Here is a 17,060-nt window from a genome sequence, read left to right on the forward strand (position 1 = left end):
TTTCATGATTTGTGTGTGTGTGTGTTTATGTTCATTAGACCTATATTGGAATTATTCAAAGTCTTAGTGTAAATTTTCCTGGCAGGATTTGTGTTTGTTTGCATCAGACATGAGGGCACTACCAATTTTCACCTGCCTTAAATTAAAATTCTCAGCCTATGCAGTTGTTGGTTTTTGTTGGTTTTGGGTTTGGGGGAGTGGACAGGGGAATTGTATAAATGGTATTAATTCAGCCTTTAATCCTATGTAAAGTTAGGCTAGTGGCCATGAATTCTTAGGGAAGAGTTTTCCCTACCCTAAGTTAATGCCAAGACAAAATAGTTTTCTTGCTGTTGGCCTCTGTGAGATTTCTTTTCTGCACCCCCTCCCGGTACGTACTCCTTCCTAGGTCCCAGCTTCATGCAGAAGGTCTCTGCTATAACTCCCCTTCATGAACTTTGTCTCTGTCCCATCCCAAGCCACCTACCCCCTCCCCCAGGAATATCCAAGCAGTTGGCCACCCAGGAATGTATATGTCCCAGCTTACTCATCTCTCTGGACTCATGTTCCCACATTACTCCTGGTCTCAGAGGAAATCTTTTTTGCACAGGCCAATTCGTTATTGAAAAGCATTTTATCTTTTATTTGTAGGTGTTTTATACCAGATACCCCTCAGGATCTCCAACCTAATTTCTAAAAATGGAAGCTCTATGTGCTTTCACTACATGGAGTCAGATTCTCCTACCTAGTGTACTACTGACTAGCTCACCTCTGCAAAGCCACTGTTCTGCCCCTGAGAGCACAATGGTGCAAGACCTGGAATAATCCTTTCAGACTCATACCTTATAAATATGGTTTCTGCCCAGCAAGTGGTACTAGAAGTATGAAAGCTATAAGGCCACTTTTAACATGCCCAGTTTATCCAGAGTGTTATTCCATGCATAGGAATGATTTAGGCTTACTATGTTTTTTTATTCACGCACCCACCCTGATGCAGGTGTTGGCTGCATTTGACAAGTGGACAAACCAATGGTGGTTGCCAAGCACGACACAACCTATGGAAAAGCTGTGAGTGGAACCTCAGATGAATACTCTATTTAACAGCTATGTTGTCTTTGGTTCTTTCCGGGCAAAAGACAACCTAGGCACATCAATTTAGCTTTTTTGCCTCTTTACATAATGGATTTGCTTCTACAAAGTGGATAATTTATTCCTAAGGCATTAGGGGACTTAGTCCACTAATCGTTAACTTAATAATTTCAGGTACTTTTAACTTATTTAGTAATAAGTTTTTGTTGACTGTTATCTGGCCAGCATCCTAATCACTTGAAAGAAAACAATCCCTGCCTTAGGACACACCTAAGGACAAATGGACCAATACTCTGGTTTCTCTTTAGATCACATAAATCTTTCACCTTTTTAAAACAAATGGATTTGACAACCATTTCACAGTATCCTATGAGATGGAAAGTAATGGAGAAAGGGTGAGTGAGTATTTAATGTTAATCATATACTTCATACCGTACATAAATTAACATTTAATGTTTATTATGCCTCTCAAGGCCTGCATGATCTGCCTCTTTTCTACCTCATCTCAAAAAACTCTTTCCCTGGGCTTCCCTGGTGGCACAGTGGTTGAGAGTCCGCCTGCCGATGCAGGGGACACGGGTTCGTGCCCCGGTCCGGGAAGATCCCACATGCCGCGGAGCGGCTGGGCCCATGAGCCCGTGAGCCATGGCCGCTGAGCCTGCATGTCCGGAGCCTGTGCTCCGCAACGGGAGAGGCCACAACAGTGAGAGGCCTGCGTTACCGCTAAAAAGAAGGGAAAAAAAAAGAAGAAAACAACAACAAAACTCTTTCCCTCACTCTCTATTCCTACAGGAACTGTTTCTCCAATACTCCCTATCAAGTAGTGTGGTAGAATGATTGCAAAAATGGCTTCAATACTCTACCCCTCCCAGTATCCATACCCTTTGCAATGTGACTTTACAGCTCCAGTCAAGAGGTGAAGTCTATTTCCCCGCTCCTTGAAACTAAGCTGGCTTGCTTTGGCCAAGAGAGGTCTTATGTGTTTGCACACACCTCCCCTGACACCACTATTAGAACATACCTGGTGAGCTTGTTCAAGGATGAGAGACCACGTGGAGCTAAGGGTAGTCTAGAACAGCCAACCACCAGCTGCTAACCCACCATCTGAATCAGATCCAAATCAGAACTCCCAACCAACCTAGGACTCAACATACAATGGGGATATTACTCCACTAGTTCAGGTCCCCCAAGATAGAGTCTCATATAAAATACCACACCTGTAATATCTGTTGTTTAAATGTCTACCTTCCCTGCTAGACTATAACCTCCACGAGGGCAGGAACCAGGTCTGTCTTGATCACAACTTTGTCCCCAGCATCTAGCACAGTGCTAGCTACAGTCAGTACTCATTATTAGTTGATTAAATGTGTATATCAGTGAATGTTTGAGCGAATCTTCACACAGTCCAACAGATGAGGAAAACTAAGGTTGGGAGGGCTTTAGTAACTTTTCTGAAGTCACCCACCACAGAAGTAGTGAGGCTGAGACACAGTTCATACACTTGATATAATACAGTTCACACAGCTGTGAGGACTGGGTAACTCTAAAGCGGAATCTGCTAAGCCATCTAGATAAAGCCATTAAGAACGACCTATAACCCAGGGTCTGCTGGATTATATTGCTACCAACCCTTCACTTTTGAAGTCACCGAAAGAAACCAGCTATGAGGTCCCAGGAAATGGCTCCACGTCTCATTCCAGGAATAGTCCTGCCTTTCTTAATTTGGCTTTCATTCTGCCATGTATTTGTAGAGTAGTGGCATGGTGGCATCATGAAGCATAGTGGTTCAGTTTTCTCCTTTGTAAATGGAACTAATATTTATATTACCTACAACACAAGGTTGCTCTAAAAATTACATTAGTGTAGGCATGTAAGTAATTGGAGCAGCACCTGGCATGCAAGAAGCTCTCAAGAAATGTTAACGAATAATATTACTTGCTACTATTTAGAAACAAGGACGTGGAAATGTAGCTTACCCTTTTCAGGCGTAATGTAACTATCAGAACATCTTTGAGCCATATGAATGCTACATACTTTAAAACCTTGACATAACTCCCTGTTTGCCATAAAGGTCTTCACTGATGCCCATAACCTCTAGTGGTCTCTCCTGTCCTGGATTTTTGTCTGCTCTCCACAATTTCACATCCAATTATACTGTTCTTTAATATCATTTACACTATGGTTCAATGGTAGATTTTATCTCTGGCAGCACCTGCAATCATGCTGGGCACTGAACAGGAGAAGTTCCTGTCTGGAGTCTGGGGAAGCATCCTTTCTCCCTCAACAATGTTTAAAGTTGACAGAGACTTGAAAACCTCCGCGCAAACACCCTCCTCCTCCCTCAAGCCAGGAAATGCTAATAAGCCTTTGGCAGTTGAGACGTGAGCTGGGAATTTCTCTATGGAACCTTCACTGAGAACTATTAGCATGATGGTGGTTATTTGCCTTGGATTGGATTTTCTCAGGAATTCAGCAGCAGGTGATTGAATGTTTGGCAAGAGTCTGGTGTGAAAATCAGCAACTGAAAACAGGCTACATTTGTGTTGCCTCACCCAGAATCATTTCTAAGAGCTACCACCACGTAAAGTACCTATCAGTTTTGCCATCCAGGGGATGAGATAACTGTTGGGTGGAAAAGTAACCACCTGAATAAAGCAGGCAGCTGGAAAAGGTAAAGAGAACTCGTGAAGCTTCTTGCAAAATGAAACAAGGCACTGTTAAAAATGCAAATTGCTGGGCCCTGCCCCAGACCTACCGGGGGGCCTGGAATCTTCATATATACAAGCATCCCCTATGGACTCCAGTGCAGATGGTCTTCTGACTACATGCTGAGAAACGCTGATTTCAGCTTCCAGATTTGTGCCTACTGGGACTTCAGGAGGGTTGTCTCAGGTGAAGAGAACCAAGAAGGTAGTGCAAGAGTAAAGGGCCAGAGATAATAAGGGTCCAAATCAGAGGCAACCCCACTACCTACAGTTTAAGGCCCGCCCTGGAGCCAGCCATTTGCTACCCATTGCTCCCATCCCTGCTATCACAATCACACTGTAACAGTCAGGACTTAAACAGGAGACAGAAACCATATAGTAATTTGAACAAGGAAAAAAAAATATTAAGTTACCTACAAGGGGAAAAAGAAAACTCTGATATACAGAAACAGCAGATATAGGGAGCAGCCACTACCTACCTCTATGTCGAGGCAGAACATGAAGGAAGGCACAAATCTGGAAGACTCCCACCCATCAGGAAGCACAGACCTGTGCTGTACTTTTTAAGTCGTCTCTCCAGGTGAGGGTTTCACAGGGTTTTCAAGCAAAGGATGACCAGTCTCAGACACAGGAGGGCAAGCTGCTTCCACTGCCAAGGGAGGCTCAGGGTGACTTGGATGTTCAAGATCGTCAATTTCACCTGGGTCCAAGCAGATGTTCCCTATTTCAAGTTTTGGGATCCCATTCCTTCCCAGATGATGTCTTAACTTCACAAGAGATGTTAACAAGGCTGTAAATTCAACTAATTCAGCGCACAGAGAGGTGCCAATCACAGCAGACCACCATGCACTGCAGAGCCAGCTGAGAGAAGCACTCTGGAGTGAGGGGAAAGAGCTCCTTCTCTCTAACATTTCTCCCTCTAATGTCCCTCCAGCATCCTCCACTGATGAAGCTTAACACCGAGCCAAATGGCAAGAGAGAAATGTTCTAGTATTGCAAGCAGAGCAGAGAAGTATGGGGCTGGGGCTGAGAATCAGTAGGCCGGTGACTGGTAACGCACCCCACCTTCATTGTCTCTCCCATGGTCTCTGCTACCACCCCCTAACAAAAACACAAATACTGCAAATAGAAATGAGGAAACCCAGGATGCCAACACCCATCAAGAACATCTTTCGAAAACTATATACTCACATGTATCTAGGGTGACCAACCATCTCAGTTTGCCCAGGGCCGTTCCAGCTTTAGCACTTAAAGTGCTGCATCCTGGGAAACCCCTCAGTCCCAGAAAAACCGGAACAATTTGTCACCCTACATGCCTCCCAAAGGTTTTCAAACATTGTGTGCATCAGAATCACCTTGGGCACTTGGTAAAAATACAGGTGACTCTGTTAAAACTGTTAAAGGTGGTGCAGTTATTTTGGGTGCAAGCAGACCATGGATTGATTTTTAAGAAATGTTCTACTTGGAGGACAATCCAGGACTTCTTTGTTCCCGTTCCAAAACCATAATCATTGAAAAGAAAGAAATGACATCCTTTGGAAGATACATACAAGGTTCCTGAACCAGAAGCAGACACTGACAAATTATTAGTTGATAGTAACAACAACATAGGGTCATTGATGGGGTATACTGAGCTTCTTGCAGGTAAGCATTATATAATACAAGGTTTATTTTAAAGACTTTCACAGAATAACTTGCACAGACATAGTTAATTTAGTGCTACTTTTGCTATTTTCACACTGTAAGGTACATGATTTACCATGGCCACTTTAAAGATGTTTCTCAAGAACTCAGATGGGTTGAAGAGAAGACACTCTTAACATTTACTGAGTTTCTACTGCGTTCCAGGCATTGTGCTAAATTCTTTAAATATATTATCTCATTTAATCCTCCCAACAGAAGCTGTGCCCATTTTATAAAGAAGCAGGGTACGCGACCTAGATTATACACCTAGTAAATGATGGTGTATAGACGGAAACCCAGGTCTCTTCTCTCACGCAAAACTTGTTAGCACTGTAGAGCCATAACGAATAAGGTGTGGTCCCATGCCCTGGTCTAAGTGCTGTGATCGAGGTATGCACAGGCTGCAGTGGCAACACAATGGAGGTGCATCTTAGACTCTGAATGGCTTTCGGGATAAAAGTCAAATCCTTTTGTTCAGTACATCAGGACCAGGTTCCCCCAACGCCTTCGCCCTTCTGCCAGGCCCGCTGGGTCTCAGTCGCTCTTTCCGCACAGACCAAAGAAGCGGGCTCTTGGACGTCTCTAGTTAGGGGTGTGCGGGGAATGTCCAGAGGGACTTCGGCCTAGTTAATACGTCTTCATTCCCACCTTCGCCATATCCCGGCCCCGCACGCGGCTCCACCGCACGCTCAATCTCTGTGCTCCCCTCGAACCCTTGCCCTACCATCTGCACCTTCAGCGAGTCGGCCCTCCAGGCGCGGGGAACGCAGAGCTGCCCGGATTCCAGCAGGTGGCGCCGGAAGCGGCGGCCGCGGCACGTGACGTCAGAGGAAGTGCCTGACGCCGCGGCCTGTGGTTGAGAGTTGCTGGAGTCGGTGCCCGGCGCTCAAGGTTCGCCGGACCGCAGGCGGCGGAGCAGGCCGGGGGCAGCGGAGTTTACTTTAGGACGAGCGGCTTTGAACCTCTGCGACCGTCTCCGCCGGCATGTGAGGGCTCCAGGCCTATCGCTGGGTGCCCGGGGCTGCGAGTGTGGGGACCGCCCTGAGGTCCCTTCCCGAGCGACCTCCGGGACCTCGTTCAGGGCCTCCCAGGAAAGAAGGGTCTAAAATAGAGAAAGTTGCTAACCCTTATTGAGAGGACTAGGCTCTCTTACCTTCGAGGATCGCTTAACCCGCACTTGGACCGTGAGAGAAGTATTGGTTCTTCTGTTTACAGAGGAAGAAACAGGCTCAGAAATGTTAAGTCGTTTGCCTCAGGCCATGCAGCTGGGAAGTGTCAGATCTGGCTGGCGCCAGAACCCTTGCTGTTTGCACTGCAGCAGGGTTCTCACACTTAATTCGAGTAAAGAATCTCAGCATGGAAGGTGGGGTTAGTTAACAGTGTCTGGGACTGGAAATTCAGTAGGTCTGGGATGGGGTTCTGGAATCTGTATTTTCAACAGCCGTACCGTGCATATAATAGTAACACATCGCTCCCCTGTGAACATAGCAAGAACGGTAGCTAATTGTTGTGTTAAGGTTTTAAAGCCTCACTTGAGAGAAAATGTCACATGAGGGCTTACTCTGCAAATCATGTGAGGCTGGAGAGTTGGTATTTGGTTCTGCCATTAACTTTTTGGGCAGACGGCAGCCTCTGTCCTCTCCCCACCTATTAAATAAGAAGACTTACAGACTTATCATTTGGGGGAATTTGTTAAACATACAGATTCCTGGGACCAGCTTTATTCTACTGAATCAGAAGGTCTGGAGGTGGAGCTGGGAATCTGTAGGCTAAATAAGCTATCAAATGAGCCTGTTACCTTTGAGAACTTGAGATGGAAATGGATTATAGGGTTGGAATACTCCCCCCCCTTCCCATTTTTGTTTTTTTGTAGCTGTGCATGCTCCTGTATTTGCTGTGGGCTAGACTTTTATTGGCCAAAATGTCAAATTAGTATTACTGGCCATGACGAGGTGGATTTTTTACTTAGCTGAAGACTGGAACGTAATAAAATTTGAATGTTAGTCTACCTACTGTTGATTTCCTGAGTGACATCGGGTGAGCCACTTAACTTTGTGGGCCTTACATACCTGTTTATCATCATCTCCTACAATGCTTGTTATAAAGACAAACACCTGTGTCCGTCCTCCATCACATCCTGAGACAGGCCATAGGTGTTTTTAACAAGTTTCCGTGGAAGTTTGATGCAGCCTGTGATAATGGAATATGGCAATGCCCTGGGAAACTGTGTCTTAGCCTATTTCTGAATGTTCATAGGTGGAGTATTACAGTTTCTCTGTGTTCTGCTCTTGGGGGACTAATAAGAGTAATGTGGTTTTTGATAGGTCCTGGTTTTAGAATTTCTTAACATCTACTTTCTTGCGAATGAAGTGAAAGTACTGTGATAGCATAAACATTAAAAGATAAACATTGCAAAAGATAAACATTAAAAGCAGCATCCCCAAGTGACTTAGTAGGCTCCTTGACTGAGATGTTGTGATGTCAGAAGTTGATTTCATGTAGAAGCTCTGATTGCTATTGAACCATCTCGTCTGCTTGAAAGGATTATAATTACCCCTTGATAGTCCAAGCTCTCACAACCCCAACTAAAACATCTTTTTTTTTCTTTAAACAGATACCATTGTGTAGTTTGAGTCAGGAATGAAATATTCTGAAAGCTGAGAGCAGAAACCTTCTTGATCAACATGGAGGACAAAAGACGGCGAGCCCGAGTGCAGGGAGCCTGGGCTGGCCCTGCTAAGAGCCAGGCCATTGCTCAGCCAGGCAAGAACCTGTGGGGATCTCGTGTGTGTGTGTGTGTGTGTGTCTGGACAAGTAACATCCTATTTTATATATATCCCTTTGGTTTATAGTGGACTCCCATTTCAATTGATGTTAAGGTGTGAGTCTCTTCTCTCTCTTGCTTCAGCTCCCTCTGCTGAGAACCATCTCCAACAGAGACCTGGCCAAACCTGGATGAACAAGGAGCATCGTCTGTCTGACAGACAGTTTGTGTTCAAAGAACCCCAGGAGGTAAATTCTTGTTTCTTCTTCAACAGTAACAAGGATTTATTTATAAAAGCGACAGTCACATAGTAGACACTCAAATAAATAGTGACAGAATAAACTCACTAATAAAAAGAGAGTTGAAAGTATTATAATAATAATGAAATATGGAGTATCAGTTTCTTAGTATGTCTGAGGATTCTTTGTAGTCTTCCCCCAATTTGTAGGCATATATAGTTCCCATTTTTTTTGGCAAGGACATGTACCATGACTAGAGGTTAGAGGTTATACCATGACTAGAGCTTGCATTAGTTATCTAAGTTCTAATGGTCCTAAAAATTGCTAGTATAGCACATATCTCTGGAATTGGATTGAAATTTCAGCTACTACAATGCCTGATCTTTTTAGCTTTTTCTCCCACTGGGAAGGATGTAAGAAAGGGTGAAGAGTCACTTTTTAATAACATGGGGAAAAAGAGCTAAAAATCAGGCATCTTGCTGTAGTAATAATTATATAAGTAATATTAAAACCCCTTATTTCCTAGTATATCTTCTATTTTAAAAAATCCCTTGGAAAGATGATTTTTCCAGAGCTGCTGACTGCTAGGAAAATGTATTAATTCTAATTTTGTCATCTTTTACTGCCCACTAGTAACTGTGACGTAGTTCTAAGAAGAATAGAAACAAGAGTTTCTGGTGGGATAGTGAGAGCTTAGGATAAAAAAGGGAGAGTTTTAAACCTGATTTATTTTGACTAGAAATGAGAGGATGCAGTAATCCTGCAAATAAGCCTCCCTGAGGATTAGGAATCATTCAGAAATCAGACCTGGCTTTTTCCTTGCAGGTGGTACGCAGAGCCCCAGAGCCACAAGTGATCGAGTAAGTGAATCGCTGCCCTCCTGTAACTATTGCCCACAGTGAAAGGGAGAGTCCAGGATCTTTCCCTCACCCTGGTTTTTCCATCTGGAAAAGATAATGGCCAATGTGTCTAAATTTTAGGCTGGGATATTCTTGTCTCAGATGTCTTTAAACTTGGTCTTTTGAGAAGCCTTTCTGAATTTGCAGATGGTGTGGGAAATGCAACCAGATATCTGTACATTAAACTCTTGGCTCTGGTGTAGATTTCCAGACCCTGTTTCACTAATATGTCTGCAGATAGTAGTTAAAACATCTCCTAGGTAAAGACAGAGAGGGATTTTTTCCTGAGTCATTGAAACATGGCTCTTTGAAAAACCTGTAAGTATCATTCTACTAGCAATGCTTAAGAAAACTGCTAGAAATCTAGATGCTCTTACAGTTCATTTCTTAAAACCACATAACTCTTCCAGAGCAATTAAATGATAGTAAACATTTCTCTTATAGTGATCTGTGTCTAAAATACTCTTCCAAAATGATGAAAGATGCTTTGATTCCTCTTTTCCTGCTTCTCAGTTTCCATCTGATGCAGATAAATTATCAGTAGAAAGCATCCTTTTATTTTAGCAAATTAGCATGATGTGTATGCTGTTGCTCGTGAACAACTGTTAAGCTGTTTGGCTGTTTGCAGATTGACTTGTATATCTTAGAAAAATTTAAAACGAGCACAGATGTCATCATACTTTCAAAGAGGGTATGTAGTTGTGGCCTTGCCATTAGTTAGACATGGTAACTTACCTAGTCCTTAGGTAAGTTATTGCTATCTCTCTGGACTTTTGTTTCCTTGTCTGTATTATTAAGGGTTTGGACTGTATAATCACTTAAGACCCAGTCTGGTAGCTCTAACAGTCTTTGTTTTGCAAACACAAATGTGATGCTGCCTCCATTGACGGTAAAAAGAAGAAACAAAACCATGAAACCTGTTACAGATAGGACATTCAGGTTGAAAAAATGGACAATTGTGCATTTCCAAGTCAGAGAAGAAAATGACAGTACTCATTCCTCCTTGACCATAGGGTTTGTTAATTCTGTTTATCTGAAGTTAGCTATGCTAGATTTTTATTTTTTGATCTCATTGGGTCTTCGATGCTGCGCACGGGCTTTCTCTAGTTGTGGCGAGAGGGGACTATTTTTCATTGTGGTGCGTGGGCTTCTTATTGCAGTGGCTTCTCTTGTTGCGGAGCACGGACTCTAGGCACGTGGGCTTCAGTAGTTGTGGCTCGCGGGCCCTAGAGGGCAAGCTCAGTAGTTGTGGCGCACGGGCTTAGTTGCTCCGTGGCATGTGGGATCTTCCCGGATCAGGGATTGATCCCGTGTCCCCTGCATTGGCAGGCGGATTCTTGACCACCGTGCCAGGAAGTGGAAGGGAATCTAGGGAAGTCTCTAGATTTTTTTTTTTTTTAATAGCCAGAAATGTCCCTCACATTTGAAGTGAGCGTTTCTAAATGTGGCCCAAAATATATCACACTGAAATATTATATTCACCCTCTAGGAAGCTTTATAGGCAACTCATTTTGAAATGTGCTAAATGTTTATGATAATAACTCTGCCTACATTTTGGCTCAGAGCGGCTCACACATCTACCTAAGAGCCCAGCTCAAAGATCATGAACTGCTAACTCACGTGGAAAAGGGTGATGTAAATACTGTCCCTTTATGTTATTCTCTATGACTTACCTCTGTGAGAAGAATCTGACACAGTTATCTTGACAGAGGTACCTCTCCAGTCTGGGTCACTGTTCTCACCGTGGTGGTTTATAGACCTCACTACCCTGCCCATCTGTAACAGTTTTGTACTGTTGCACATTTGATTAAGTTCAGTAAGCTTTTTACTGCTCATCTATTATGTGCCAGGCACTAGGAAACAGAAAAATAACCCATTCCAGCCCTTCAGGAGCCCATAGTCTAGTAAATGAAATAGACGTGTAGTCAGATAAGTTGTAATGCCGCATATCTTGGAAGTGTAGACTTGTAGGTAATGTGGTGTGGTGACAGAGGATGAGATAGCTAACATTATTTGCCTGGATTACAGGTCAGGAAAGGTTTAGAGTAGGTGATGCTGAGCTGAGATTTTGAAGGATGAATTAGAATTTTCCACTGGACCAAAGCTGGGGGTGGTGGATTGGGGGTGCTAGATGGCGGGGAGGCATGCCAGCATGTAGAAAAGCATGGGGTTAGACACGTGGTGGTGTGTTCAGAAGGTTCCCAGCAGTAATTACCGTGGAAGCTGATGCGTCTGTGGGAACTGTCAGGAGGTGGAGCTAGCTCATGGGGACCTTGTACTTGCTTCTGTTCAATGTATCTCTATTCCAGAGTCTCCAAGGGGGTACTCTATTTGCCACCCCTTTGTGTGATAGATTCCTGCACCACATCAGCCTGAATTATGGGTGAAATATAAAGGGATAGCACTAGAATTTATATTGTCCTGGTTTTTGCCTCCATGGCCTGATTTTGTCAGGATTCCAGTCCCAGTGCCATTAATGATTACCACACTGTTGCCCCTTACTTCAGTGGTAGAAGAAGGTGGGGCTGTACTTCCCTCGTAGTGCGCCTTCGTCGTGAAGTGATTTTGGTGAGCTAGGACTTTGTGAGCTCTGCAGGACAACCCTTCCTTCCGCTACGTGCAGTATATTGCTTTGCTTGACACTAACAAGTCTTTGTTTTCTTTGTTTCTTTAGTAAAGAGGGTGTGTATGAAATCAGCCTGTCACCCACAGGCGTATCTAGGTAAGTGAATCCTCACTAGAAAGGGACTATAATTATCACTGAGTTATAGTCTCTTAAAATATTCTACTCCCTTGATTAAAGTAATTAATGTGGTAATATCTCCTTTTATACTAGCTTCAAAACATTTTCAAAGCCTCTCAGGTATAGTAGCTTACTTCTCCAGTTTTTCAGATGAGGAAATGAGGTCCAGGGAGATTGAGTACTTTTTCCTAGGCTACAGAGTAATTTAATATTAGAGTTGGGTCTGGCCTCAACTTCTGTGCTATTTGTGTTACATTATATTATTATTGTTAGATTACATTGTATGTATTGGGTTGGCAAAAAGATTGTTCGGTTAGTGAATACGTTGTTCAATAAAGTTCTTGGTGAAAGTGGAAAATGTGTCTTTTATTTTTATTTAAAACTGAACGAACTTTTTGGCCAATCCAATATTATTACATATTATGTTAATCATACATTATTATATATAATATATATTAAGTTATGTCATATTGCTATATAAAGGTAGATTTCAATAAAATTAAAGCATATATGATTTAGGGTATATTAGGCATTAGTCATTGTTTCAGAACATTTTGAAAGCATCACCTTAATGCATGTCACTATAAAATAGTGAGACATTTAAATAAATCAGAACTTATCTATCTAAATGAATTGCTTTGCTGGTAGACTTGGAAGCCTCTATAATTAGTCCACTGGCACTGCTATTATAGCCTTTTTCAGAACTTCCCTTTTAAAGCAAGTTTAATAGTCACACAAGAAAACCAGTTGCATTATTTTGGTCACATCTCATTGTTAACCTGGTATGGCTTCAGGTGAGCTTTGGCTCTTTCACAAAATCATTTCACAATATGTGTAAGCCAGATCATTAGGCTGTACGCTGTAAACTTATATAGTGCTGTATGTCAATTATGTCTTAGTAAAACTGGAAAAAAGTAATAATTCAGATCCAAACATTTTAAATTGGACAACAGGTTAAAATTAATTAATAAATTACTTGTTAAAAAAAAATTAAATGTACCTTTAAAGAGTGAAAATTTACTACCAACAAGGCTGTTGAAGAGAGTGTTCCATGGGCTTTCAGAACATTTCTTAAGAAAGGTATCCAAAAAAGCCAAATGCACTGTTAAAATGAAATAGTATATTAGGGACACAGAAATCAAAACCACCACGAAATACCACTTTATATTCACTAGAATTTCCATAATCAAAAAGACAATAATAAGTGTTATTATAAATGAGGATGTGGAAAAATTAGAGCCTTCCTGTATTGCTGGTGGGAATGTAAAATAGTACAACCCTTTTAGAAAAAAGTTTGATGGTTTCTTAAAAAGTTAAGCATACATTTACCATATGACCCAGCAACTTCACTCGTAGGTGTCTTACCCAAGAGAAATGAAAACATACATCCACAAAAAGACTTGCATGTGAATGTCCATAGCAGCGTTCATAGTAGACAAAAGTAGAAACAACTCAAATGTCCATCTCTTGGTGAATGGATAAAGAAAATGCAGTATGTCTATATAATGAAATATTTTATTCTACCGTAAAAAGAAATGTTCTGATAATGTGCTACAACATGGATAAACCTTGAAGACATTATTCTTTGTTGAATTTTACAGTATGTAAATTATATCTCAATAAAGCTGTTTAAAGGAGAAAAAAAAAAAAGATAGCCAAAACAATTTTGAGCTGGCTTGGCACTGTTGAAATAAGTGTATACTCAATGAGAGAAAGAACCCTTATTTGGATATGTTTATTTTGATAGTTATAAATGATTGCTTTCCCTACAATTAGCATAGTCTTAGAAGACTACCAATTGTTAAAGTAACACAGGGCCAAGCATTTTATTAGTTATTCTACATTTCACAGTGATGCTATAAGGTGGAGATCATCTTTGTGTTACAGATGAGAAAAACCAAGGTTCAGAGAGGTTAAGTAACTTGTCCAAGGTTTCACAGCTAAGCAGTGCTTGGGTAATATTTGAACCATAGCTATGAAAGCTGTCATGGACCTCTTTATCCTTCATTGCCTCTTTTATTTGTCTTAACTTGAAAGAGGTTTAGTTTACATCTGGAGCATCGTGATCTGGGTGATATTAAGCTCTGGAGGTGTGGTAAGATGATTTCATCTCCCCACGAAAGGAAGCATCATCCAGATTAATTTATTCTGCTAATGATTAGAGTCTAACTCATCTTTTTCTGTGTTCTTTAGTTAATAACTGTTCTTTCTGCATCAAGGGTGTGTTTGTATCCTGGCTTTGTTGACTTAAAAGAAGCCGACTCAGTATTTGAACAGCTTTGTCAGGATGTTCCCTGGAAACAGAGGACTGGCATCAGAGAGGGTAAGTAGATCTCTGAGATCACAGTTGTTGATGTTTGGTCTTCCTTTCCGGAATGTATTCCGATACCGTTGCTTCTTTGCACCCTTGCTTCTTTGCACCACAGTCAGATTTAAACAGAGATTCAAAACCTGACTGGAACCCTCAGGATGAGTGGGAATTAGCCTGTCAAAGGGGACAAGGAAGAGTGTACCTGGCAGAAGAAACAGCAAGTGGTTCTCAGAACGTGGCAGAAGATGGGCGTTCAGGGAAGCAAAGGAAGTTTGGTTTGACTGAACTGTGGTTGATATGCTTATCTCCTTTTGTGTTTGTTCACTATTTATTACTGCAAATGGTGCCAGCTTTCCTCTTTCTTCATAGAAACTTCCAGAGCTTTTTTTCCTGATTCTATTTGGCATATGTTCTTTTGTGATCCTTTTTTATCAGCTTTTTATTCTCATTTTAGTTTCACTAGAAGAGTCCAGTCTGCCTTAGCTTCAGCATCTGTGGTATTCTACTGAGCTTGTTGAGATTACCTGACTTGGAACAGGCTCCTCTGTGGTCATCCACAAGCAACAGTACCTGCTATACCAGAGGCGGTCACTGGGGAGCGCCTGTGCTCTAGCATAGAATTTCCTTTCTGGCACATTGAGTGAATTTAAATTTTCTGTGGAGAAAGAGGCAAAGTATCCTGGCATCATTTTTGTAACTCAGGTGTCAGAATGAGAGTCAGCTCTTTCAGGGCAGCCTTCTAATTCCCAGCAGTTTCTACAGCAGGGCTTTTGGTGACAGACTTGGCTTTGATTGCTGGCTCTGTCTTTCAAAATAATTGTTAATTTTAAACAAATTACAGTTAAATAATTTTCTGATTTTCTGATCTGTAAAATAGAGTGAATAATAATATTGATACCTATCTTACATGGTTGTTGTGATAATTAAATGAGATAGTGCATGATAAGTACTTAACAGAATGCCTGCTACATAGTAAGCCTTCAGTGAATGTTAGCTGCTTTTATTATTGTTGTAGTGGTTGAAATCAATTGTAGGAAAAACAGCAGATCTATGGGTAACTCCCTCTCTAAATAAATTGGACATCAAAACCTTTTTTTTTTTTTTTTTTTTTTTTGCGGTACGCGGGCCTCTCACTGTTGTGGCCTCTCCCATTGCGGAGCACAGGCTTCCAGACGCGCAGGCTCAGCGGTCATGTCTCACGGTAGCAGCCGCTCCACGGCATGTGGGATCTTCCCGGACCGGGGCAAGAACCCGCGTCCACTGCATCGGCAGGTGGACTCTCAACCACTGCGCCACCAGGGAAGCCCCATCAAAACCTTTTGACTAAAATTAGCTACATGCTATGATTGGTCAGAGCACTTTTTTCTTCATTTGGAATCAAAAGGGCTTACACAAGGGTGGCACATGGGTGAACAGTTTGTCTTGTTTCTTGTATGGACGTTGGTGCCACAAGTTCCTACCTACAAGGGTTCAGACTCCATAGCCTGCATTTTAGACCCTCCCTAATCTGAACCCGTCTGTTCTGCTCTGTGTCTCCTTCACTCTTGTTTATGTCATCACTGACACAAATAAGTCACACATATTCTCACCTCAGAGCTTCACCCATACTGTTTCTGCCAGTGTACCTTCTCTTGTCGTCCTCCTTTTAGCTGTCACCATTCTACTCCTGAAATCCCACGCCCTCTGTGAAGGTGGAACCTTGGGTCAGGGCCCGTCCTTACTCTTCCTTTGTATTTCTCATAGCTTCTTATACATTGCAAGGCATGGTGTTGGCACTCAATAGGTACACCTTAAATAGCATCAAACCATTTCAAAGGCCCTGTATTTTCTTTCTTAGATGTAACTTACCAGCAACCAAGACTTACAGCATGGTATGGAGAACTTCCTTACACTTATTCAAGAATCACTTTGGAACCAAATCCTCACGTATGTTGGAATGTTGTTGTTGGTTTGGTTTTATAGATTGTATACTATAAATGTAGAGTACTATAAAATAACAGTAAGATACCTTGCAGAGCTGCATGGTGATTCCTAGTTCAAAAAATCCTCTGGGTTCACACACTGAGTTTTTGGGCTTATTACCCTTGATGTGCTTTTGATCCATAGATAAAGACAGAGGATGAGAAAAAAACTGGAACTAGAGTGAACTAGAACCAGACTCTAGGATTTCAGAGAAATGAATCATTTATTTTCCTAATCTCCCCTTCCCCAGGCTTTTCCGGCCATAGCCCTCTGTGTGCCTCCTGATACATATTTGCTGTGGGGTCTAAGCCTTATGACTGACCAGTGAGGTCAGAATGTTTCTTCCCACTTCTCAGGCTCTTTTGCCATTTGTGAAAAAATCCGTGCTTTTCTTGTTGACTTTGCATTCATTCTGTGGTTGCAGTTCTCATACTTCTAACTTACCATTGCTTTGGCTTGTCTCTGCTGCTTCTTTTGTTTTTAAAAATTTCCATGACAGACAGAGAGATTCTAGTATATAGATTAAGCTTGCCCAGATGATGGAATTAAGATCCAAGAAACAGCTCTCTGTTTAGTCCCTGGAATCTTGCCTTTGGCAAATAATATTATGTTTTTATTGAAAGAGACTTTGAAGAAAATGGAGTTTTGCTTGTGGCATTGGAATAAAGAGAAATATGACACATTTA

At 41.9% G+C, this 17,060-nt stretch overlaps 1 protein-coding gene across 5 annotated transcripts in view; it reads left to right on the top strand.

Moving 5' to 3' along the window:
* Nucleotides 1-984: 984 nt before the first annotated feature.
* The window catches only part of ALKBH3 (alkB homolog 3, alpha-ketoglutaratedependent dioxygenase), a 40,378-nt gene continuing 24,302 nt past the window's right edge, over nucleotides 985-17,060 (top strand). The window contains exons 1-7 of one of the 5 annotated variants that reach the window (XM_032640387.1): nucleotides 985-1,047; nucleotides 8,071-8,219; nucleotides 8,365-8,468; nucleotides 9,285-9,319; nucleotides 12,033-12,080; nucleotides 14,321-14,424; nucleotides 16,250-16,338. In XM_032640387.1, coding sequence (XP_032496278.1) covers nucleotides 8,141-8,219; nucleotides 8,365-8,468; nucleotides 9,285-9,319; nucleotides 12,033-12,080; nucleotides 14,321-14,424; nucleotides 16,250-16,338 — 459 coding nt within the window. In that variant the 5' untranslated portion in view covers nucleotides 985-1,047; nucleotides 8,071-8,140. Of the gene's footprint in view, nucleotides 1,048-6,291; nucleotides 6,443-6,488; nucleotides 6,694-6,760; nucleotides 7,494-8,070; nucleotides 8,220-8,364; nucleotides 8,469-9,284; nucleotides 9,320-12,032; nucleotides 12,081-14,320; nucleotides 14,425-16,249; nucleotides 16,339-17,060 lie in introns of those variants that run through there. The other 4 variants (XM_032640385.1, XM_032640389.1, XM_032640386.1 and 1 more) reach the window with 4 other exon arrangements.

Source organism: Phocoena sinus, chromosome 8, assembly GCF_008692025.1.
Source record: "Phocoena sinus isolate mPhoSin1 chromosome 8, mPhoSin1.pri, whole genome shotgun sequence".
NCBI classification, from domain to species: domain Eukaryota; kingdom Metazoa; phylum Chordata; class Mammalia; order Artiodactyla; family Phocoenidae; genus Phocoena; species Phocoena sinus.